A 26,382-nucleotide genomic window follows, 5' to 3' on the forward strand; every position below is an offset into this window, starting at 1 on the left:
ACCAAGGTTAGGATTTGCAGCCAGGTCCTCCTGATCTCAGAGCCCTTGTTTGCTACATCTCTGCTATATTATCTCTTTTTAGCCTTTCATATTTAAACCCAAAAATAAGTCACCTGTGTTTGCCTTTCTCTAATCATTTAAATCAGAAACTACACAAAAACAACAACAAAAATTGCATCCAATTCTTTATCCAGAAATAATAATTGGCAGTTTGATATTTATGTTTCTAGATTTCACATACAATTATAAACATATATTTGTACTAAAAAAATCTCATGGCATTTTGCAGCCTGTTTCTCCAAATAATATAATGAGAACATAAACATCTTTTCATATCATTAGTTATTCTTCTAGAATCTATTTTTCATAGTTGCATAATATTACATAATATTACATCATTTACATCATTTGGATGATACACTATTTAGCCAGTCCCCTACTGTTGGGCATTTAGATTACTTACAATTTGTCACCGCTATAAACAGTGCTGTGGTGGGCATCCCTGTGGCCAATTCTTTGCTCTGTTGAATTTTGTAAGATAAGCTTTGAGAAGTGAAATTGCTAGGTTAATTGTAAGGCTTTCTGTCTGTACCAGGGGACTCCAATGTGACTGTTCTTCGAAAAGTCGGGGCTCTACCTTCAGCAAGCCAGGCCTCCTCACAGAGAAACTCTACTAAACAAAAATCCTGCCTCTGGCTTGGGTCTGCAAAGTGCGCCTTACTCTAAGCCTCATCTGGACAGCCAGAGCCTTTCAGAGAGTCACATTTCATCACTGTTTTACGGTGGGGACAGGTTCCTCTGGGCCTAACATGACCCCTCCTACCCAGTTACCTGGAACTCATCCTCTGGGCACCAATATGCTGAAAATGAAGTTTATTCAGTCTCATTCATGTTTGCCACATGTGTCCCCACGTAACCGTGAAGGAGGAACAGAGAGGGGGACAATTCCTTGCGGAGCGTCCCCTCCAGTTGGGACAGTCAGTGACCTCTTTCTCTTGCCTCAAAGAAACGTAGAGTACGTAGGAAATGGGAGGAAGCTGGATGGGAAGAAGTAGAGGGAGGCAGGTGGCAGCGAGGTGGTGACCAGAGGGGCTGACCCCAACTTTTCTCCCATTTGCTTGATCACAGAGAGAAGTCTCAGCTGCTACCAGAACCCGGTCAGGGGCCAGCGCCTACCCTCTGAGTAGAGAGACCACCACCCATGGCCCAAGCTGAGGGCCTGACCTGGGGCACCAGGGGAGTCTGGGACAAGATGGAGGATGGAGCCCAGATAGGAGAGGAGCTGGCTGAGCCGCAGGGAGAAGCCGGCAGGGGCTGCAGCTCCTGCTTCTGGAGCCTGAGCGAGAGAGAGAGAGGACACATGGGGCATGGTGAGCCGGGGGCTCTCCTCATGCCCTGGCTCCCTCCATGCCAGGGGCTTCTGAGAGCTGAAACATGAAAGGTCTTTGGATCAGAGAGGAGCTGGGAGACTGCTTGCTCTGCAGGTGGAAAGAAACTTGAATTGTTCAAGTTCTCTCACTTTTCCCTGAAGACTGATTCCCCATTTTCCCCTTTTGCTATTATTTTTAAGAGCCTTGCTGCTCTCCAGGCAAATTCTCAGGTTCTCTGCCCGTCTGCAACATGTATGCATTTGCGTGTGTGTGTGCGCGCGTGTGTGCGTGCGTGCGTGGGCGTGTGTGCATGTGTGCGTGTGTGTGCGTGTGCGTGTGCGTGTGAGCGTGTGTGCGTGTGTGCGTGTATGTGTGTGTTGGGGGAGGGGGGAGCCTATGACTGGTTGCCCCGTTGAACCCCACCAGAGGCCAGCCCAGGCCCCTCTGTGCCCTCTTCTGAGTCTCCAGGGCCGGTTCTCTCCTGGCAACTCCAGAAAGTGCCTCCTCACCTCAAAAGACCAAGAAACAGGGTTTCTGATAAAGTGTCCCATCCAGTCCCGGCTGGGGCAGTTGGTCAGAGAATGAGGGGGCATTGGGGGGAAGAGGAGGGAGAATGAGGGGATGGGAAGAGAGGCGCAGAGAAAATGAGAGGTGGAGAGAAAGGGACAGAGTGGAAGAGAAGGAGAAAGGGGAGAAGCCGGGAAGACAATGAGAATGGAAGCGAGAGACAGAAGTGGAAAGAAGAACCTGAAGCCTAGAGACAGAGGGAGAGAGGGAGAGAGGGGGAGAGAGAGAGAGAGAGAGAGAGAGAGAGAGAGAGAGAGAGAACGGGAATGAGCAGCTGTGATGTGGCCAGATCAGTTCATAGAAAAGAAACACAGTTCAGAGCAGAAGGGAGGAAAGAAAATAAGAAGGAAAGAAACAGAGAATGAGATGCAGAGAGGAGAGGAGGGAGAGAGAGGAAAACGAGGTGGATAGAAAAATGTGAGGAAAGGAAAGGACAGAAAAAACTGAGAGAAGCAAGACAGAATAAAGGAGAAAGAAGAAGGGAATCATGAGGATGGTGAGAAAAGACAGGAGAGAAAGCCGGGAGAGAGGATAGAGGGGCGTCCTTGCTGGGCTGCATGTCAGCTCTGGTAAGCCGTCTAGCATGTCATTAGTGGGGACCTGAGGCGCCAGCGGGGAAAGTCCCCTCCCCGTGGGCTGGAGGCTGAGGGAGGGCGGGCCCTGGGCTGGGATCCGCAGGCAGGTGGCCGCCCCTGGGTGGGGCCGCCCGGCCAAGCCCTAGGGGTATAAGTGGGAGGCCGGGCCTGCTGAGCACCTGTCAGGGGCAGCTCCGGGGTGCAGGTGCCAGGCAGGTGGCTCCGGCCAGCCCAACCCCAGCATGAGCTCCTTCGACCTGCCGGCGCCCTCCCCACCTCGCTGCAGCCCCCAGTTCCCCAGCATCGGCCAGGAGCCTCCCGAGATGAACCTCTACTATGAGAACTTCTTCCACCCACAGGGCGTGCCCAGCCCTCAGCGGCCCTCCTTCGAGGGGGGCGGCGAGTATGGGGCCACCCCCAACCCCTACCTCTGGTTCAACGGGCCCACCATGACCCCACCACCCTACCTGCCCAGCCCCAACGCCAGCCCCTTCCTGCCCCAGGCCTATGGCGTGCAGAGGCCGCTGCTGCCCAGCGTGTCGGGGCTTGGGGGGAGCGACCTGGGCTGGCTGCCCATCCCCTCGCAGGAGGAGCTGATGAAGCTGGTGCGGCCACCCTACTCCTACTCGGCTCTCATCGCCATGGCCATCCACGGGGCACCCGACAAGCGCCTCACTCTCAGCCAGATCTACCAGTACGTGGCGGACAACTTCCCCTTCTACAACAAGAGCAAGGCCGGCTGGCAGAACTCCATCCGCCACAACCTGTCGCTCAACGATTGCTTCAAGAAGGTGCCCCGCGACGAGGACGACCCGGGTAAGGAGGCTTTGAGTGTGGGGGGTGTCCCCAAGGAAGGCTCACTTCCTTCCTCCCCAAGACCCCATTCTAGAAAGTTCTGACTAGGGCTGTGCCCCCCAAGACTGGGGGATGCTACCACGCAGGAGAGAGGGGAGCTCAGCAGTGGAGGAGAACATGGGCCTGGGGGAAGATTTGGGTTTCAGCCCTGGCTGTGCTCCTGCCCAGTCAGTGAACTCCAGCAGGTTAGACCTCAGAGCCTCAGTTGCTTCTTCGGAAAACCAGGGATAGCGACGGCATCTGCTTTGCAGGCTACGGTGGAGGTGATGAGATAATGTACACAGGTCTTTGGTGTTATCAAGCGCTTAATCGCCTGCAGTAATTACTATTCATCTGCATCTCCAGCACCCAGCACATAGAAAGTCTTTGGTGAATGAATGACTGGACCAAACAAAGCCCAAGGGCATCCCAAGACTGCCGGGAAGAGGATCTGACCTGGGTTAAACAGCCACTAATGGCCCATTTTGCTGCCTGCCCTGTTGCTACTTATGTAACCTCCTTTAACCCCAAGACACCCCTGCAGGGTAGCTCTTATTAAACCCATTCTACAGATTAGGAAACTAACACTCAGAGGTGACACAGAATGAAGTGTTAGTGATGGAGCTTGAATTTGAACTCAGTTTTCTCTAACATCAGAAATTGTGAGCTTTTCCTTTTCAACGATGCATTTCTAAAACTCAGAGACCTGCAGAGAGGCATGTATTAAATACTCATGCATCCATTTCCCAGAATTAAAGTCCATTTTTGTTCCACTGCAGGAAGCCAAGGTATAGCTCAAAGGAACCCCAACTCTGCCCCGTTTGAGGTTGGCAAGCGCCAGGCCTGTTTGTCCCCAGAGGAGGGCAAGTGTCCTGTCCAAGGACTGCTGTCACCCTCAGGCCGAGAGACGGTAGCAGGGAGAGTTCAGGCTTTCCCTCGGGAAGGTACCTTCCAGCTGCAAAGCCCCTTTGCATATCCGGTGTTGATCCTTTCTCAGTGGGCCTGAGGAAGACAGGGGCAATGGGCCCACTTTTGAGACTAGAAAACTGAGGTTCTCCCAAAGCCCCTCAGTCAGTAAGGAGCAAAGCCTGGACTCAAGTCTGTCTTCAGACTCCAAGCCTAGGGCTATTAGGGAGTCCCAGAGTTTTCCTGAGTCTTCTTTTCCTTCAGCATTGAAAGCCCTCCAACCCCCAAGCCCCCAACCCCTCAGCATCCCTGCTCCCAGTTCTTCATCCTTCTTAAAGAGACCTACATTGCAAACTCCTTAATGCTCATGCCTCTCGGCTGCAGTCCCAGATGGCCCCGTCGTGGGCTGCTTAATTAAAGATGGAGGTGGTGTGGTCCATCAGTTGATGGAATTCCTCCATTTCTCAGTCCCTGCCTTTCAGTCTCTGTCTTCCTGCATCTGTCACCTTGGCTTTTAGTTTATGACAATAAGGAGGAACAGAAGCAAAGCATTTGGTCCACCTCTCTACTTACCCCCTTTCACTTTTGTATCAGGCAAAGGGAATTACTGGACCCTGGACCCCAACTGTGAGAAAATGTTCGACAATGGAAATTTCCGCAGGAAAAGGAAGAGAAAATCAGATGTTTCCTCCAGCACAGGCTCCTTGGCCTTAGAGAAGACAGAGAGCAGTCTCCTGGTGGACAGCCCCAAGACCACGGAGCCTCAGGACATCTTGGATGGAGCCTCACCCGGGGGCACCACTAGCTCCCCAGAGAAGAGGCCCTCCCCTTCCCCATCAGGCACCCCTTGCCTTAACAGCTTCCTTTCCTCTATGACAGCCTATGTGAGTGGGGGGAGCCCCACGAGCCGCCCCTTGGTCACACCAGGACTGAGCCCTGAGCCCAGTGACAAGACAGGGCAGAACTCACTGAGCTTCAACTCCTTCTCCCCGCTCACCAACCTCAGCAACCACAGCGGTGGGGGTGACTGGGCAAACCCCATGCCCACCAACACGCTCAGCTACGGAGGATCTGTGCTCAGCCAATTCAGCCCTCACTTCTACAACAGTGTCAACACCAATGGTGTCCTCTACCCCAGGGAGGGCACCGAGGTCTAGGTACAGAACAGCTCCTGAGCCAGATGGACATGCCAGAGAGAAAAGCAGTGGAGGTCCTCCGTGCCAGCCCCACAGTGGTCCATGACTGTGGAACTGCCCAGACATAAGCAGGAGCCTCTGAGGAATCCACCCTCTTTCTAGAACACTGGTTAAGGCTTCTGTTTATCACACATAGGCCCACACACAGACTCACGAACTTTGCAATAGAAATACTGGTGCCTGCAGAGCAGCAATAACAGTGGCAGGTGCTGTACTAGGCTCTGTACTGGCCACACTTACTATTGACAGTCACCCCGTAAGGTTCACAAACCTCCCCATTGAACAGATGAGGAACTGAGGCTCAAGGAGGTTAAGTAACATTTCCAGGGTTATATAAACTAGTAAATGGCAGAGCTAAGCATCAAATCCAGGTCTATGTGATCCTCAGAGATTGGAGGCCAGGATGGAGAATTGGTTTAGTAGCCAAGGAAGGTCAGTGTGAAAAGCTTGCTATGGCAAATATAGCGAAATCTCTCCACTGCCTTCTGTCCACCAACATTTAGTGCCAGCCTAGGCACATCTTGTCCTGGTCCAAGACCTTATTCTGCTTGCCCCAACTTACCTGCAGACACTCCTTTTGCTACCACTTAAGGAAGGAAGTCACCAGTGGCCTTAGTGCAGGAAACTCAGCCCTGGTGGCCCTGTGGAACAATGCATCTGACATGTGCAATGCATCCCCATGGAGAGACATCATTGCTCCCCAGCCCTCCAGAAACCTTGAGCAGATCCAGGGGTCAGTGAGAGGAGTGGTGTGTACCTCTAAATCCTCCCACCCCAGCACTGCCCATCTGTAAAATCTTGTAAAGCCCAGTTTCCTGTGTGCATGTCATGAACCAGTGAGCTGGAGATGGCTGAGTCTTCCAAGAGAAACAAGGCTGGATAAGGGCTTACCTTTTTTTTTTTTTTTTTAGCCCAGGAGAGGTGGATGTTTGTCTGAGAAAACAACGGCCTCAAGGGAGGGGCCTTGGGCCAAGCCTCACAGGGGGCCTCTGCGTGATCTCTTGGGATTTCTCCTTGTTTTTGTGAGTACCTGGGAAGTGTTGTTTGTTTTCTTATTTTCTTTTTAATTAAAAAACAAACAGACATGTGGTGCAGAAGCGTGGGGCTTCTTTATGAGATTTCCTGTCTCTGGGCTGCCTGGTGCGTTCAACAGGGGGCCAACTGCTGCCTGGAGCTGAAGGCATTTGGGACAGGAGGCAGAGAAAGAATGCATATCAAGACTCTTTTCACCTCTTCACTGGCGTGGAGCCCAGACAAAAGCCCCCAAGGAAAAGAGGGGAGTCTGGGAAGGGGGGTGTAGGGTCATGGAAGGAATCATTGGTACTGAACACACAATATGGACCTGGTGTATCCCAGTCTTTACAGTTCATGCACACCTCCTAACTGTGCTATGATCATTTAATTCTAACAACCCCGCCAAGACGGGGGTACTAGTCTCATTATACAGATGAGAAAACTGAGGGTCCAAGTGGTTGAGAGATTCTCGTGAAGTCCATATCCAGTCCACACCTAGATCTGTCCGACCCTGCACCTCATCATGCTTCAGTGTAGTCTCAGATGCGACCAATGCTAGAGGCAGTAACAACAGTACTATGGGCTGCGATTCACTGAGGGCTATGGGCAGTTCCTGGGTCAAGTGCTGTGTAGGTGGGACCTTTTTTATCCTTATAGCAGCCTATAAGTGTGTACACTGGTGATCCCCTGGGGTCCCTGACACAATGCATGCTGCAGGACTTGTGCATTGAAGCTGGATTTTTTCTTAGGAATTCTCTCTTTGGGTGTGCACAGAGAGGGCTTAAACCAGGAATAGCTGGCCACTTGCATGGCTGCCTACTCAAACCCTGGGGGCTCTCTTTCCTTGTGACAGAGTGACAGAGAGGAGCTGGTAAATAACAACAACAACAATAGCAATGATCATTGATGGTGATGATGATGATGATGGTGATGATGATAAGAGCATTCATCATGGGTTGACCATGTGCAAGGCACTGCATTATTGTATTTAATCCTCAAAATAATCCAGTGCACTCAATACCATTATTTTCATTGTGTAGGTAAGAAAACTGAGGCCCGGGGAGAGTCATACCTTGATAGAAAGCAGCCACAGCCAGGACTCAAGCAGATGCATTGATGCCATGGCTAAAGTGCTTCTCCACAGAATCTAGCAATGGGGAGCCCAGGACTTACCACACGACAGCAAAATCATGACAACCAAGAGTAAAAGAAGCAGGGCTGCCTGAGAACCCCTCAGGCCCTTTCCCTGGGAGTCCTTTTCTGCAGAGAGACTTCTGGCAGATTCCACGTGGCCTAGGAAAGTAAAAGGATGGGACATGGTGTCAGACTGTCAGACTGTTACAAAACACAAGATAGGCCTGCCCCTTTCTGCAGAGAAAGGAAGCCTACAGCTCAGAGGGAAGGCACTCCACAAATGTCACCAGGACAGTGAGGTCAGAGTCAGAATTAAAATGCAAGTCCCTGAAGCCCAGACTAGGATTTTTTATCACACTAGGTCCCTCTGTCACCAAATTTGCCCAAACAAACCCTGAAACCCCACCCTCTCCATTGATCAGCTCACTGCCTGCTCTTCAGCTCCTACTCCTTCCCCCAGGCGGGTCTGCAATGGGCGAGGGCCTGGGCCGGGAAGGAGGTGTGAAGGGGCCCAGGGAGAGCCCAAGCCAACCTGGAAGGGAGCCGGCCATTTAGAACCAAGGCCCACAACCTCAAGTCTCCAGTCTTCTTCAGCACAAAATTCAATGATGGGCACAAGCAGAAAGGAGAAAGTGTTTAGGGCTCTGACAACACAAAGACCCTGCCAACTCTTGCCTGTGGCCCTGCAGGGAGTTCCTGGTAGTAGCGCCAGGAGCTCATGGGAAGCATGACTCTGCAAGTACCCAGAAGGGCACGGCTGAGGGGAGTCACAGGCCAAGAAGGGGGTCTCCCAGCAGCTTCCATGGCGGCTGCCTGTCCCTCTTTTGGTTCTCTTCCTCTGAAAAGAAGTAAGAGCTGAAAAGAGGGATGGAGGGAGGAGAAGGTGAGATGGAAGAAGGGAGGGGTAAAGGACTGGTTATTTACCAAGCACTTAATCCTGTGTGCAGTGCTGTGCGTGGACACTCCATGATTAGCCTCCTGCTCTTTGGCTCCACGTTGAAGCCATGGTGTCCAGCATCCATAAAAGGTCTGAGAAAAGGGCCACCTGGAAGGCTGCCTGGAGGAGATGCAACTGGAGCTGAAGGATGGCGAAAGTGAGCTGATTCAAACCACTAGTTTATACCTTCACCTTCCAACAGCCAAACTCTAATCCCCCCCAAACCCTGAGTTAGCGTGCCTCCATTTCCAAGTGATGTGGAGGTTGGGGGATGTATGCCTCAAAGCAGAATATACATGTATAATATAGGTACATTTCATAATCCCATTTATTTTAATAGGCAAAGTTGCAAGAAGAAAAGTTGGGAAATACTATACGTAAAATACTAGCAGTCATTGTCTGGTGGCTAATAAAATATTAGGTGTGGTTTTTGGTCATTGTGTTTATCTCTGTGTACAGTGGACATATTGTCATCCCAGGCCACTGCAGCTGGATACCACTGCTTCCAATGACAGGGGTGCAAGAGACCTGCCATGTTGTCCCGTGATCCCCCCACCAGCACAGATGACTGATCCTGAGGGAACCCTGACCCAAGCTGAGGTCTTTCTGCTATGGCTGAGGAATGAGTCCCCTTAGCACAGACATGGCTCTTAGGCAGCCACCATTGAAAGAAAGGGGAATCAATGTGAGAACAACAACTTATCTAAAACGTGACAGTCAAGGTTGGGCGCGGTGGCTCACACCTGTAATCCCAGCACTTTGGGAGGCCGAGGCAGGAGGATCATTTGAGTCCAGGAATTTGAGACCAGCCTGGGCAACACAATAAAGCCCCATCTCTACAAAAAAATTAAAAAAATAGCCAGGTGTGGTGGCGTGTGCCTGTAGTCTCAGCTACTCAGGAGGCTGAGGTGGGAGGATGACCTGAGCCCAGGAGGCGGAGGTTGCAGTGAGCTGAGATTGTGCCACTGTACTCCAGCCTGGAGTGAGACTCTGTCTCAAAAAAAAATAAGATAAAATAAAACGTGAGAGTCAGAAAAACAAACATTCAGACTTGCTGAAAAGCTAATGCCAAGCTGGTGAGAGTGTTGTGGGAGTTTAAAGGTGGCAGAAGCTCTCCTCGGAGTTCCTGGAGGGTCCAGCAGAGATCAAGGCACAAGACTGGAAAGGAAGAAGAGTTTGAGGAGAGAGCGGAGGGGCCACAGGGAAGTAGCCAGCATTTATGAGCCCCCTGTCATGCACCAGGCCCTTGGGACTGGAGCATGCAGTTATCTCCTGTCATCTTCACAATGCCCTGGGTGCTGGGGGCTATTTTGTCCATTTGACCTATGCAGAAATTGGGACCCCCAGGGTTTAAGCAGCCTCTCAAGATCGCAGACAGCAGTCCACATGCTTTAAATATCAGGCTCCCCTGCTCCCCTACATATGGGCACTGTGAAGCCTGCCATCAAGCGAACCATTAGTCTCCTTCCTAGAGAGAGCATAGGGATATAACATCCATATCAGGAAAGCCATGTCGGCCAGCACATCACAGGAGGCCCAAGCTTTGTCTCTGTGGAAGGCTTAGCTCAGCCCCCTGCCCTATACACAGACTTCATGCCTGCCCCCTGCTTTCCTTCAGCCCAGTAGGAGAGAGACCTGGGCTGCTTTCTCTGCTGACCTGCCTTTTGATATTCTCCTTAGGAGCTGCTGTGGAAACACAATGAAATTGGCCTTTGTCTCTGACTCTCTCTATTCAGTGTTTCTTTGAGGTTCTTGTGGGGCAGAAATATTGCAATGCTGAAGGCACCATTTGCTTCATTTTACTTGTGGGACCCCAAATGACCCCTTGGAGATATGCTCCTCCCTTGCAGAAGCCATTGGAATCCCAAGCAGAAGGCCGAAATGCAGAGTCTGTCATGAAAGTGGTATAACTATTTGGGGGAACTCTCCTGCTTTTCTTTCAGTTCAGGCAGATGAGGTAACAGAAGCATTTAAAGTTTATTGCATGTTTAGGATGAACTATGTACTTCCTTTTTTTTTTTTTTTTTTTTTTGAGACAGGGTCTCGCTCCATCGCCCAGGCTGGACTTCAGTGGCATGATCTTGGCTCACTGCAAACTCTGCCTCCTGGGTTCAAGTGATTCTCCTCCCTCAGCCTCCCGAGTAATTGGCGTGCCACCATGCCTGGCTAATTTTTGTATTTTTAGTAGGGATGGGGTTTCGCCATTTTGGCCAGGCTGGTCTCAAACTCCTGACCTCAGGTGATCCGCCCACCTCGGCCTCCCAAAGTGCTGGGATTACAGGCTTGAGCTACTGCGCCAGGCCTATGTACTTCCTATAGATTGCTTAACAATCTCAATGCCACTGAAGCTGACACTATCATTATTTGTATTTGGTATGGAAGTAAACCAGTATTCAGAGACATTGAGTAACTTTTCCAAGACCATGCAGCTATCACCTGAGGTAGACCTCAGATACAGGTATCCCCAGCTCCAGAGCCTGTGCTCTTAACCTAGATGCTAGGAGAAAACCCCTGAACTGGGAATTTGGAGACAGTATCCCCACAAGGAGATAATTCCCTTTCCACAGATTCTGGAACAATCAAATGTGGGATAATGGCTATCAGGAAGATGTTGCGTCAGCTCGGGCCACCATCATCTCTGCATTCCTGATCAGCGACAGCCTCTAGGCTGGTCTCCCTGCCTCCAGCCTCTCCCTCCACACTACAGAGTGTGAACTTCCTAAGAGATAGAACTGGTCATGCCTGCCTCTGCCCTCCTCAGAGCCCCTCACTGGTCCCGTATCCTTTAGGTCCACACTAATTTGCATGGCTCTCGAAGCCCGTGCTCTGGCGTCATCTCTCTGGCTAGGACCTCGGGCTTAGCATCGGACTAAATTGGATTCAGATCCCCTCTACCTGCCCAGAGGAGTCAATGTAAGCAGGAAGTGGCCTCAAGAGATGTCCTGCATATTCGTGTATATTAGTCTGTTTTCACACTGCTAATAAAGACATGCCTGAGACTGGGTAATTTATAAAGGAAAGAGGTTTAATTGACTCACAGTTCCACATGGCTGGGGAGGCCTCACATCATGGTGGGAGAGCAAGGGATATCTTACATGGCAGCAGGCAAGAGAGAGCTTGTGCAGGGGAACTCCCCTTTAAAAAACCATCAGATCTGGTGAGACTTATTCACTATCATGAGAACAGCATGGGAAAGACCCACTCCCATGATTCAATTACCTCCCACCAGGTCCCTCTAACAACACATGGGAGTTGTGGGAGCTACAATTTAAGATGAGATTTGGGTGGGGACACAGCCAAACCATATTAGCATGTTTTATTATTTTTTTTCCCAATCATGCTATATTCTTAGCGTAATTTTAAAATACTTAAAACAGGATCATGAGAAAATAAATACCCAGATTCTAGCACCAAAATTCAGAAGGGGGGCTATGAGAATGAGGGGCGGGGAGAAGCCTTCCTGAGAGTTTCTAAGAGGCACGGAGGCAGTGGGGATAGTGATTAGCTCTGGGGGAAGAAGGTGCTACTGGCTGGAAAAGGGCATGAGGTGGGGTTGGTAATCACCTATTGTTTTATCTGAGTGCTGGTCACACAGATGTGTTCACTTTAGGAAAATGTATTGAGATTACACTTGTGATTTCTGCATTTTTATATATGTGCATTAACTCAGTCATATGCTGATAAATGTTTAACAATGGGTTTGCTGGAGAAAAAAGGGTCCCCCAGATTTGTAATGTCTGCCCATTTCCGTGGTGTAAATACTCCCTTCACAACTGATTTCAAGCTTCCCATGCACTGTAACTGAAGACAGAGTTGGGAAGATATGTGCAGTAGCACAACATTAAATCATATTTCTACCATATACACACGATAGGTGTAAATAACACCCAGAGCACGGAAAATAATAAAATGTAGTAAAATAATCAAGAAGCAATGAGTTTTAAATATTTATTTATTACCTTTCTTTATAACATAATTGTAACTATAAGTTTATTTAATTTTTAATAACAGCTGTGCTTAACATAAAACTCCTGAAAAGTTAACAGTCAGCTGTTGTGAGCCAGTTTGAGCAGGCTCCAGGACACCATTGGTATAAACACCCATAATTTCTGTCCCCAGACTCCCCTCTCCTTAAAATACTAGTTGTCACATCCTCCTGCTATTGCCATCTTCATCTCTGGGCCCTTCCAGGGGCTGTTCTCTCCGCCAGGTCTCCTTTCTTCTTCCCCAAGGCCTTCCTTCCTTACCCTTGCCTTCAATTCTCATCTAAGAAGTTACTTGCTCCAGGAAGCCGTTCCTGGCTAGCAAAGGTCCAATCACGTGCATTCTTACAGTAAGGGACACTTACCCATGTGTTACCATTTTCTCTTTACTTGTCTGACTTTCTGTAGACTGAGTTCTGAGGTCAGGAACCAGGTGTCAGTGGCTCCCTTGGCACTTGGCACAGTCCCTGGTATAGTGAATGTGCTTGGAGAATGTTGAATGGTTGGATGGATGGATGGATGGATGGATGGATGGATGGATGGATGAATGGATGAATGGGTGGGTGGATGGATGGATGGTTGGATGAGTGGGTGGGTGGATGGATGGATTGATGTATGTATGGATGGATGGTTGGATGGATACAATTTCGTACAAGTCATTAATCTTTGCACCTATTTATCCGCAGAAGAAATTCCTAAGACCTTAGCACTTCAGCCTCCATCCCTGAAGACTTTGGTCTAGCACTCCTAATTCTGTCTAAGGCACTGGGGTGGGTGGCACCTCTCAAGACTAATGTTGGTCACTCCCCAGTTACTCCTAGCTATTCTTTGGGATGCTCAAGTGCCCCTTTGTCCAATGATAACTGGGTTTAACCCTGATTCAGAAACAGGATCAAAGACAAAAACATTAAAAAGCTACTGATTACTGTCCTGATCCCAGGCCCTGGCTGGTTTAGGTAACGTTATGTTGCAATGGGAAGGAGAAGAAGGATTGCCCTATTTTTAGAGCCACGACAAAAAATTCATACTGTAACAAACTGCCAGCCTTTGGAAGAAAAAAAAGATTAAATATTTATTTATTACCTTTCTTTATAACATAATTTATTGAACTATAAGTTTATTTAATTTTTAATAACAGCTGTGCTTAATATAAAACTCCTGAAAAGTTAACAATCAGCTGTTCTGAACCAGTTTGAGCAAGCTCCAAGACACCATTGGTATAAACACCCATAATTTCTCTCCCTAGACTCCCCTCTCCTTAAATAAGAATAAGAACTCAGGTTTTGGAACTAGACAGAGCAAGGTTCAAATCCTGATTTGGCTTTTTATCTGCTGGAGACCTTGGGCCTGTGACATCACCCCTCTGAGCTTCCAATTCATCATCTATTACATGGAGATAAGGAATGTAGCCAATGTCAGGATTTCAATGAGCATCAATTAGGATATGTGGAAAAAGCCTGCCAAGCCGCTTGCCCAGAGGAAATGCCTCTTAATTATCAAGTTGATGCAAATCAATAAGCCATTGATCTCTCACTGGGTCAATGTTATAGATTCTTCTTGGAAAAAAAATTAAAAGTATCTTCAGAAACGAAGGCTCAATCACACAACACCTGGGAGAACTACAGCTTATAGGGGTAATGAGGTCCCTCCCTTCCCTCTACCCAACACACCTGTCCTAACCTGACCTCCTTGAGAGCTCCATGATTTGGCAACAAGTACATGGTGCCTTCCCAGAAATCAAAAGACTTGGCTTCTCCCTCCTCCCATGCTCATGCTCCCAAACTCCCAAATAGAGAGGCAGCCCTAGGAGTGGATAGCATGGCGGGACAGGGGGAGGGGCAGTGGTAATCTACATGGTGGGGTCTGGAAGTGCCAGGAAGTCATGCCACGCCACACACACACACACACACACACACACACACTCTGATCGTGTGTCCATAGATGCCAGAAGCAATTCATTTTCACAGGGAACAAGAACTTACACCCACAGTGAGAGCAGGACACAGTTTTTCAATCCCCCAGGAGCGAAGCAAAATGGCTTCTCTGAATCTGGAACTCAGGCCATGACTTCAAAGGTGAGGAAACTGAATCTCACAAAGTGAAGAGGCCTAGGCCAGAGTCTCATTGTTAGTTACCTCCCAGAAGCCTTGTCTCCAAACATAGTCACACCGGGGTTAGAGCTTTCACAGATGAATGAGCCGAGGTGGTGGGGGAGTGGACACCATTCAGGTCACAGCATGTGGCTATGCAGGAGAGAAAGAACTAGTGCAAAAAGAGACATTGGAAGAACTTAGGGCCAGCAGAACTGAGAGGAAGTTCTTGAATGCAGCTCTTCCATGCGCAAGTCCCAAAAACTGGACTTCTAGGGAAAACAGGACATAGTAGACAATGAAAAGATCACATATTTTGGAGAGTGACTCCCAATTCAAACCCTGGCTACTACCACGCTGTTGGGCGAGTCCCCGAGAGGCCTCGGGTTGCTCATGTCTCAAATAGAGGTATTCAGACCCTACGGGTTCATCAAGCAGCTGTGAAGACAAAATGAGATACAGCCGAGTTTCCAAGCATGTGGGGCACACGGCATTGGCATACACAGATGATTTTAGGTGACTCGTGGATAAAGTATTAGACAACACTGACTCAGAGAAGAAAGTTGTTCTTTTCTAACTGGGTTCGGGCTTTCTCTTTTCATCCAAAGAGAAAAATCCAGTTTGATGCACACATGTTGTCAGCACCCCCTAATACCTGCCAATCTCCCTTTTCCACAAAGGCTTCAAGCCCTTTGCAGGAAATAGTATCCAACAATAACTGAAGAACAGTGCATTTATTTTTACGATTCTCTTTTCTATATAGTGAGTGAGGCTGGTTTACTTTTTAAAGTCATGACATAAAGTTTCCTTTTCAAATAAATTTATTTTAGAAACAAAGAGCTGACTTAAATGAATAATAGTAAATGAATGATAGTGCAGGTAAGATGTGAATATGGTTAAAGCAAACAAACCAATAGAAACCGCTCAGCAAAAGCAAAGCTTGAGTGACTGAATTTGGGGCTACTCTATTGCTGGAGAGAAAGTACCAGACCCAGAGAGAAAAAAATGGGCATGGGAGGTAGGACTGACTAGCGGCTCCCACTTGGACAGACAGAACAGCATGTGGAGACTCACATCGTGAACTTTTGCTCCAATTACTGCAGGAGCATACCAGGAAAATGAAAAGAATACACAGACCTTTTTCAGTTATCTCACTGCAAAAGCCATGAGATAGCTGAAAAATGGTGAGTGCCTGAAGCATGAGGGGGAAAGCCCACCTCCGAACACACATCCTCACTGGGGAACCTGAAAATCCAGATCACCCAAGGAGGATTTAACCTTACCTAAAGTGTACACTGCCCAGGTGATGGGTATACAAAAATCTCAGAAATTACCACTACAGAACTTATCTGTGTAACCAAACACCTGTTCCCCAAAACTTATTGAAATAAAAGAAAAAGAAGAAGAAGAAAAACAACATAACTACTGAAGGAAAGGCCAGGGATCGTGGTGGTGTATACCTAGCAGATGCATTTATTTAAAATGCAGGAAAATTAAGAAGATAATGTGAGATAACCTTAGAAAGAAGACTATGACCACACTGTTAGGTTATCGCAAGCTATAATGAAGCATTAAATAACATTAATTTTGCAATAGTGTTTTTAATGTATGGTATTTAATTATCTAGCTATACTTTTGGAATGGCTAGAGACAGAAAATACATAAAGGACCTATACAGAAAGGAACACAAGAAATTGATCATAATTAACATGACATTGAATTTACAAATTATCTAGCTATACTTTTGGAATGGCTAGAGACGGAAAATACATAAAGGACCTATTTAAAGGCTTTTCAGTGACTTGGGTGAGAAGACTATACCCAACATAAGGTTTCATCTTGATTACTGCTGGTATTCCCAGCTGCTAATACCTAGTACCTGCTAGGTGAATAATAAGTGTTTGTTGAATTAATAAATTAATGCATAATAAAGAAATGCTTAATTAATGAAATAAGAGAGCCTGAGCTAAGATAATGACAATGGTAATAGAAAATAAGGAACAAATAGAAAAATATTGTTGAGACATAATCAATATGATTTAATATTAGACTGGAAGTGGAGAATGAATATATGAGTTTGGATTTTGAAGCCTGGGTGCACTGGGGGTAGAGTAGGGAAGAAAATGAGGTTTTTACCCTCACTTGTACATAGAAAATTTTTTTAATTGTTAATCTTTTCATTGGAGGTGTAAACTATGATTGAGCTAGATAAATACCCATAATACAGAAAGGAACACAAGAAATTGATCATAATTAACACGACAATGAATTTACAAATTATCTAGCTATACTTTTTTGGAATGGCTAGAGACAGTGTTCTTAGCTAACTTCTAAAAGGATTCTAAGCAACCTGCATGCTTCAGTGAATGGATAGCTTAGGTCCCACTCAGCTTTTCTCAACAGAAAATACAAAATGAAAAAAGCTAATTACGTAGAAAAGCTGTCCTGTAGCTCATCTCACAATTTTAGAAGCAATCCATTTTACTTTAAGTACTCCTAACAGATACCTTCTAAAAGGCAAGGATACTGGTAAAAATAAAACAATGCTCCCAACTCACAACGTTTCCATCTCTGCCCTGATGAATGCTAAAATAATCAAGATGATTTACATACTCCTCACTGTGATATCTAGCTATTTGCTAAAACAGATGTCTGGTTTTTGTACCATAGATATCTTGAGGTTCCCCTAGGCAGAAAATCACAGGAGAAAGGAATCTCCCCTGGAAGACAGAATCTTAGAGAGGAAATCACATTGATAAATCTGACCACACCTCTCTTTGAAATTTTAAAGTAAAGCGTAAGTAAAAGATGATATTTAGCTACCTTAATAGTCACTTAGCAATCATGGGATATTACTAGGAAGTCACATTTCTTGTTCAGGGAAACAAGCACGTTAGATTTTCCTGAAGTTTTACAATCTAAACACAAATAGACTGAGACCTATTTGTGTTTCCTATATATTTCCTATAGCTGGAAATGGGGCCTCTTGTTAGAGTTCTTTGATCTTCTTGATACATTCTGTGTACATAGGAAAATAACTGCCTGTAACAGTCACCGTAAAGAGGTTTTAAGTATATGATAAACATTAATCACTTCACATCTGAACTAGCAGAAGCAAATTCTTAAGGCCAGGCTGGTCTCCCTGCAAGCAGCCAGGACTTCATGGGGGTGTAGTAAGGAAATGGAAGCACATTACACAACCGTATATACAATTGTATACTGCTCAGCCAACAGTTTCTATTCTGGAGTTGTAATCTTGTGTTCAAGATCCAGTCCGCGATCCATTCAATCCTGTGCTTTCCAAACAGTGTTCTCTCCTGTTATAAAAATTCATGGGCAGCAAGAAAAAAAAATTACTAGAAACAGTAAGTGTGTGTTACTTGGAAAAGGCAGATCCCCCCTGTTCTCTTCTCCATGGGAGACAGCACCATCGGCCTCTGTTGGAGCATTTGGTCCCTCCTGTGAGGCCTTCCGGGTGTCTGCTCCATCAGGGCTGCTGAGAGACTTGCATTCAGGGAGGAGTTGGTTGACCAGCACCTGTGGGAGATGCTGCTGACAGAGGTAAGAGGGGAATGAAGCTGCTTAGGTTCTCCCCTCAGGCAAGGCTGGTCCCTTGACACCTTGTAGAGAGTCTACCTTTGGCCTGAGTGAAGTGTTTTACATTGTCCCCAATAAGAGGCTACAGAGAAGACCTTGTCTTCCTGGCCCTGCTCAAAGCTGAGAGCTCAAACCACCCTAAGGACTCTAACCACCCTAAGGACTCTAACCATCCCAAAGGTCTGCAGCAGCCCCCCTCACCATTTTCCGACCAGTCCAGGCAAAGCACACCATTGGCATTGTTGACTGGGCTGCTTGGACTGAAAAAACAAGGCCTGGGTGGCTGGGCCACCTGTCCCGCTGTCTCAGCAGGTTTGCCTGACTCTAGATTTCCCTCAGAGGCCAAAAAATGGAGTCTCCAGGAATTACAGAACACAGTTTCTGGCAGGCACTATCAAGGGTTTCCAATTCCCTCCCTGTGCAAAGGAGAAAGCCCAAGCCCAGAGAAGGAAAGGGACTTCCCAGAGCCACACAGCAAGTTAGCAGCAGAGCTAGCACAAGAATTCTTGTGTCCCGATTCGTTAGCTAGGATTACCTATTTCCAGAAGAGAGTTTTTCAATGTATAGTAGAAATGTGAAACTCCCAGGCCCCACTATATAAAGAAATCAGAAAGGGGAAGGGAATTAGCAGGTATTAGGTTGGCACAGAAGTGATTGTGGTTTTTGCCATTGAAAGTAATGGCAAAAACCACAATTACTTCTCTGCCAACATAATATTAAGCACTAGATACTATTTTAGTGTTTAAATGAAAATATCGCATTTGGTCTTGTTACTCTTGCCTCCTCCGCAACCCCTCCATTTCCTGCAAAATATGAAGTGAAAGCTCAGAGAGTAACCTCCAGTTTAGATTAGCAAGATGCGGAGGGGATAGCATGAACCTTGGAACCAGGTAGACCCAGTTCTGTCAAGCATGAGGGTGTGGCCTGGATCAATGAGAACTTCACTGAGTTCGGGATCTTCATCTGTAACTTGAGAGTGATAATCCTGGCCTCCCATATCTGGTAAGATCAAATTATCATGCAAAGTTCTTGGAGAAGAGTAGGTATTCAAAAACAGTGGCTTGTAAACAAATATTTAGAGTATCTGTATTCATTGCAGCCCCATAAAATAGAAATAACCTAAATGCCCATCAACAGGTAAATGACAATAGACAAATATTGGTAAATCAATATGATGGAACACTACTCAATAATAAAAAGGAATAAAATACTGATATTTGCAATGACATGGATAAATTTTAAAAACACTATACACCTCTACTTCTGGCTAAATTGCTCTTACAAGATCCTACCTTTGAATTGACAGCAAACTATAAACTCTGTGTAGAAAAACAAAAACAAAACAACACCATGATCTAAAGTCACTGAAGAGTAAACAACAGGCAAATTCTCAAATGGGGTTAATAATTTAAAAAAGGGATCTGCATGGTGAGTTACCTGTTTTGTGGTTTATACATAGGCCTTTACTCTATCTTTTACATTTACCCAAATCTCTGGCTGGTTCCTGAACCATGTATGTACAGGATGGGCTCTAGACAGATGAGAATAAAAGAACTGAACTTGGATTTTAGCCGCAGCCCAAGATGCAAAATTTGCAGTTTGAGCCAAACCAGGTTAATTTCCTACTAAAGCAAACAAACAATAAAAACCAAAATCTCAATACTCTTCAGAGGAATATATCAAAATGCAGGGTTTTCACAATGTTCCAATGTCCAGAATACAGAATCCAACATTACTCATCACATGAAGAAACAGGAAAATGTAACTCACTCTAAAAAGAAAAGATAATTAAAGAAGGCTGACCCAATATGACTCGATAATGGAATTATTAACCTAGAATTGATAAGTAGCTGTTGTAACTGTGGTTATAATAGCCTTTGGGAGAATGTTCAGATGGCATAAATGTATTTTCCATGTGGAATTAATGTGAATTATTAGGGGCTAGCAGAAAGACTGTGGCAGATTAAATAATGTCGCCTAAATATACACAGGCCCTAATCCATGGAATTTTTGAATATTACTTATTTGACAAAGATTTAATTTTGCAGGCATGATTAAGTAAAGGATCTCAAAATATGAAAATTTTCCTGGATTACCCACGTACATCCCAAATGCAATCACACCTGTCTTTGCAAGAGAGAGGCAGAGGAATATTTGACTACAGAAGAGAGAGTATGAACTGTGAAGACAGAAGCAAGAGATTAAAGTGATCTAAGGAAGGGACCATGAGCCAAGAAATGCAGGCAGCTAAACAAGTTAAAAAAGTCAATGAAACAGTATTTCCCCAAGATCTTCCAGAAAGTACCAACCCTGCCAACACTGGCTTCGGTGCAATGAAACTGGTTTCAGACTTCTGGCCTTCAAAATTGTGAAATAATATATTTGTGTTCTTAAGACACCAAGTAGTCTGTGGTAATTTGGTACAGCAGCTATAGAAAACTAATAACAGTATTTTTTCTCAAGTAAAGAGAAAGATGATTGTACTGAATGGAAAGTTAGGACATCACACACAAAAAAGAGAAACCGTAGAGAAACCAAAATTCTAGAAATTCTAGAACTAACATATAAAATATCTTTTAAAAATCACTAGCTGGGCATAACAATCTGATGGAGATGACAGAGAAAGAATCAGTCAATTTGAAGATAATTATCCAATTCAGTGTTGAAGACAATTTTCCAATCTAAAGAACGGGGTGAAGAGAGAAGATGAACACTGATTTATAGACCTGTGGAAAAATATCAATAGGTTTAATATGTGCATAACTGGAGTCTCAGAAGCAGAAAAGCAAGAAAGTAGATCCAAAACTACATACTTGAAAAAATGATAGCCAATTTCCCCCCCCCCCCAATTTGGTAAAATACATCAATTTACAGATTCCAGACCTCAGCAAAATAAATACAATAAAATCTTACCTATGCACATCATAGTCAAACTTCGGAAATCTAAAGACACACAAAAAAATTGAAACTAGCCTGAGAAAATAGCACATTTTATGTAAATGAATAGTGACTTCTTTTTTGTTTTTGTTTGTTTGTTTGTTTTATTTTGTTTCTTGAGACAGAGTCTCACTCTGTTGCCAGGCTGGAGTGCAGTGGTACGATCTTGGCTCACTGCAACCTCCGCCTCCTAGGTTTAACCGATTCTCCTGCCTTAGCCTCCCGAGTAGCTGGGACTACAGGTGCGTGCCACCAAGCACAGCTAATTTTTGTATTTTTAGTAGGGACGGAGTTTCACCATGTTGGCCAGGATGGTCTCGATCTCCTGACCTCGTCATCCGCCCACCTCGGCCTCCCAAAGTGCTGGTATTACAGGTGTGAGTCACTGCGTCCAGCCATGAATAGTGACTTCTTAGCACAAACTATGGAAGCCAAAACACAGTAGAACAACATCTTTAAAGTTCTGAAAGAAAAAAAAAATCTGTTAACTCAGAATTCTATAACCAATAAAACTATCCTTCCTTCAAGAATGAATGCAATCCCATGTTCATGAATCAAGAGAATTAACATTGGTAAATGCCAATACTCCCCAAATTGAACTATAGATTCAATGTCTTCTCTACCAGAATCCTAGGTCCTCCTTTGTAAAAATTGTCAAGCCAATCCCAAAATTGCAAGGGGCTCAGAATAGCCAAAACAATTCTAAAAAATAGAGACAAAGTAGAATAACTCACACTTTCTGATTGAAAAACTTACTGTAAATCAACAATAATCAAGACAGCATGCTATTAGTACAATGATAGGCATAAGGACCAAAGGAATAGGATTGAGAGTTTAGAAATAAACCCATACATCTAATTGAAACTCATTTTTGATGAGGGTGCCAAGACCATTCAATGGGGGAGAATAATCTTTTCAGTAAATGGTGCTGGGACAACTGGAAAGTCACATGCAAAAGAATAAAATTTGACCTTTATATCACACCATGTACAAAATTTAACTCAAAACGGAAGAAGGACTTAAATGTAAGAGCTGGAAGTATTAAACTCTTAGAAGAGAACATAGGAGTAAATCTTCATGACTTTGCATTTAGCAAAGGATTCTTAGATGCAGCACTAAATGTACAAGAAATAACAACAAGATTAATACATTGAGCAACATCAAAAATGAAAAACTTGTGTGAATCAAAGGACAACAAAAAGAAAGTGCAAAAAACCAATGCACAGAAGGAGAGAAAATATTCACAAATCATATATCTGATAAAGGACTTGCATGTAGCTTATCTAAAGAGCTCTTACAGCTCAATTCTAAAAAGACAAATAACCAATTAAAAAGGAGCAAAGTCTCTGAACAGACATTTCTCCAAGAAAGATATATATATGGTCAGTAAGCACATAAAGATGTTTGATACTATTAGTAATCAGAGAAATGCAAATCAAAATCACAATGAGGTACTACTTCATACCCACTAAGTTGGCTACGTTCAAAAAGTCAGATAATAACAAGTGTTAGCAAAGATGTAGAGAAGTCAGAACCCTCATATACTGCTGGTGGGAATGTGAAATGGTGTAGTTGCTTTGAGAAACAGTCTGGCAGTTTCTCAAATGATTAAACATTGAGTTACCATATGAACCAGATCCTAGATATCACCCAAAAGAAATGAAGCACGTCCATACAAAAACTTTTATCACAAATATTTACGGCAGAATTATTTATAATAATCAAATGGTGAAAACAACCCAAATCTCCATTAATGGGCAAGTGGTTAAACAAACTGTGGTATATCCACACAATAGACTATTGAGCTATAAATATAAATGAAGCATTGATACATGCTACAACCTGCATGATGAACATTGAAAACATTATACTAACTGCAAGAAGCCAGTTACTAAAGTCTATATATTTTATGATTCCATTCATGTGAAAGCCCAGAATAGGGCAATCTATAGTGATAGAAAAGAGATTAGTTGTTGCTTAGGACTGAGGAGGGTTGGGAGGATGTGGAGGTGATAACTAGAGGGAATTAGGTTTCTTTTGGGGTAATGAAAATGTTCTAAAATTGACTATAGTGATGATTACACATATTTGTGAATATACTAAAAAATTAAGTTGCACATTTTAAATAGGTGAATTATATATGTGAATTATATCTTGATAAAGTTTTTTTGAAAAAGAAGGAATATAATAAAAAGAAATTTTCCGATAAAAGGAACTAAAGAATTTATCACCAGCAGACCTGAACTAAAGAAAATTATTTAGGCTGAAGGGATATGATAGTAGATGGAAACTCAAATCTTTCAGAAGGAATGAAGAACATCAGAAATGGAAAAAAAATCTGGGTAAATATGAAAGTCTACTTTTTCTTCTTAATTTTTAAAAAATACACAAACTGAAGCAACAAACCCATCATATTATAGAATTTATAATGTATGTAGAGAAAATACAAATTACATACACTATATGTAGGTAGATAAAGTACAAATTATGGTATTTCATAAAACATGGGGCTGGGGTAGGAAGGTAAAAGGATCTCTATGAGTGCAAGGTTATTGTGTACATATTTTGTGAAGTGGTACAATCTTAAATCTAAATAAACTGTGAAAACTTAAGAACGCAAACCCTAGAAGAGCCACAGAAAAATAGTGCAAAGAAGTGTAACTAAAAAGCTAATGAATAAATGGAAATAGAATTCTTAAAAATGTTCAAATAATCTTTTTTAAAAACTGATGATAAATCAATGATTTAAAAAAAACAAAATTTGAGGAAACCATAAAATAGTAGCCTTAAATCCAACCATATCAATACTTACCTTAATTGTTAATGAACTAAACACTACAATTAAATGGCAGAGGTTTTCAGAATAGATTTTTAGAGACAACTCAGCTATGTACTATCTATAGAGACACACTTTAAACAGAGAGGACACAGGTTGAGGATATAAATAGTAACATAAGAAGGCAGAAGTGGCCATATTAAAGTCAAGTACAATCGACCTCAAGACTGGGAGTATTACTAGAGCCAAAAAGAGACTTTCATAATGATTATATGATCAATTCATCAGGTGGGCCTATATTCATAAACAGAAAAGCTTTAAATACATGAAGCAAAAATTGACAGAATGAAAGGGAGAAGTAGACAATTTCACATACTTGCTTGGAGATTTTAACATCCTTCTCTCACCAATCAATAGAACAAATAGCTCAAAACATCAGTAAAGACAGAGAATCTGAACAACACTAGCAACCATCTTGACCTAGTGTTTATACAATACTACATCTAACAGTACAGAACACATATTCTTTTTGAGGGCATATGGTATATCCTCCATGTGCTGTGATTATTGTGATTTAATAAAACAAGTCTTATTAAATCAAAAAATAATTTTTAAACATCATGCTATGTAAAACAAAGTAAACACAAAAATTACATTCTGTATTACTCCATCTACATTGAATTCCAGAGTAAGCAAAATAAATCTATAGTGACAGATAGTAAATCAGTAGTTGTCTGGGGCTGGGGTGGGGTCAGAGGTGAAGATAGTTTGGGAAAGGACCCTGCTGAACCTTCTGGAATGATGGAAATATTCTATATCTTGATTATTTTGATGATTACATGGGTATATACGTTTGCCAAAACTCATGGATCTGTACACTTAAAGTAGATGCATTTTATTGCAGGTAAATTACACCTCAGTGAAGTTGGTTAAAATAAAAGCAGATGTTTCGAATTCACACTAGGAAGTGACAAAGCTGGTTAGAACACTTGCTGGGGTTGGTCCAGAGCACTGAATGAATTAGCCGCCAATATTTCAAACCTGTGAGATTTCAGGCAACTATCAGGACTTAGGCATCTCTGAAAAGTAGGAAGCTCTGGCCACGCTGAACCAAGCTTCCCTGGCAAACTATGGCAGGAGCTGAGCAGCAGCTAACCCATTCAGTGGAGCACTCCCTCCCCGTGGCCACTCTTCCTGCTTCCCTCACTTAGTGACCCATCTAGCCCTGAAGGTTTTCGTGACCTCTTGGCTAGAGGGTTAGTAGTGGTTACCACTTACTAATTTACCTGCTATTTCTTCTACATGTATCTCTCAGCATCTGACTTACACTCTTATCAGGCATAGATACACGTAGTTTTATTTTTATATTTGAGCACTTACTATGTGTAAGTTGCATTGCTAAGCAGTTTGTGTATATTATCAAATCCTTAGAACAATCCTACATAACAAGTTCTACCACCACCCCCATCTTGTAAATGAAAGAACTGACACACAAAGAGGTGAAGCTTATACCCCATTGGCAATAAGTGATGGAGTCAGAATCTAAACTGAGTTTAGAACTGTCTGATTTTAGGGCTTGTGCTTGTCCAAGGATGCCCTGCTGCACAACTCCATGAACCATTCACATTGTAGTCCCCTGAGCTGTGTGGTCTCCAGGAGCTGCCACTTGCATTCACTACGACGCAAATGGTGGCCTTTTATGCGAACTAGGGAAAGTTTCACCTTATAAAATAAAAAGGATGAAATAGCTCATCTGCGGAGTGAGGGGAGAGGGTTTTTCTAGCTCTGATTTGATTCATTCAACAACATTTTCTTAGCACTTACTTTATGCCATGTGCTGATCTGGGTATAGAAGATACAGCAGTGAAAACGTTTCCTGCCCTCATGGAGCTTACCTTCGAATGGGAGAAACAACCAATAAAAACACAAGCAGGTTATACAATTATATCAAAATGTAATCTGATGCCAGGTGATGATTATTACCATGAATTAAACCAAAGCAGGGTAAAGACTCAGACAATGACTGGGGACACTATTTAAGATAGGGAGGTCCAAGAAGGCACTCTGAAAAGGTGATATCTGAGCAGCCAGCCATGTGAAGCCAGACATATGAAGGAGCCATCCATGGAAATATCTGAAAGAAAGGCATTCCTGGAGGCCGTGGGAACAGCAAAGTACAAAGGCCCTGGAGAGGAAATGAGCTGGGCACATTTGAGGAACGACCAAAAGACTAGTCTGGTCAGGAGGATGAAGGAAAAGAAGCTGGTAGGACCTCACAGTCCTTGGGAAGGAGAATGATTTTATTCCATCTAATGGGGATAATGGTTGGGGAATGAGAATTTGCACAGGAGGGATGGGAGACAATAAGCTTAGGGCTCTCTGAAGGGCAACCAAAGGGCTCAGCACTCAACCCCAGGAGCAGCCGGCAACCCTTCTGAATAGTGTGTCAATTAAAGTGCAGGCAGC

The 26,382-nt window shown here is 44.3% G+C and overlaps 1 protein-coding gene across 2 annotated transcripts; it reads left to right on the forward strand.

Annotated features, from left to right (window-relative positions):
- Positions 1 to 2,693: 2,693 nt before the first annotated feature.
- Positions 2,694 to 6,545, forward strand: FOXI1 (forkhead box I1). 2 transcript variants are annotated; one of them, XM_002816177.3, is made up of 2 exons: positions 2,694 to 3,328; positions 5,132 to 6,545. In XM_002816177.3, the coding sequence occupies exons 1-2, from the start codon at positions 2,755 to 2,757 to the stop codon at positions 5,407 to 5,409; spliced, it is 852 nt and encodes a 283-aa protein (XP_002816223.2). In that variant the 5' UTR covers positions 2,694 to 2,754; the 3' UTR covers positions 5,410 to 6,545. The 2 variants fall into 2 exon arrangements, with proteins under 2 accessions (XP_002816223.2, XP_002816222.2); XM_002816176.3 differs by having other exon boundaries at positions 4,847 to 6,542.
- Positions 6,546 to 26,382: the final 19,837 nt, after the last annotated feature.

Source organism: Pongo abelii, chromosome 4 (assembly GCF_028885655.2).
Source record: "Pongo abelii isolate AG06213 chromosome 4, NHGRI_mPonAbe1-v2.0_pri, whole genome shotgun sequence".
Lineage (NCBI taxonomy): Eukaryota > Metazoa > Chordata > Mammalia > Primates > Hominidae > Pongo > Pongo abelii.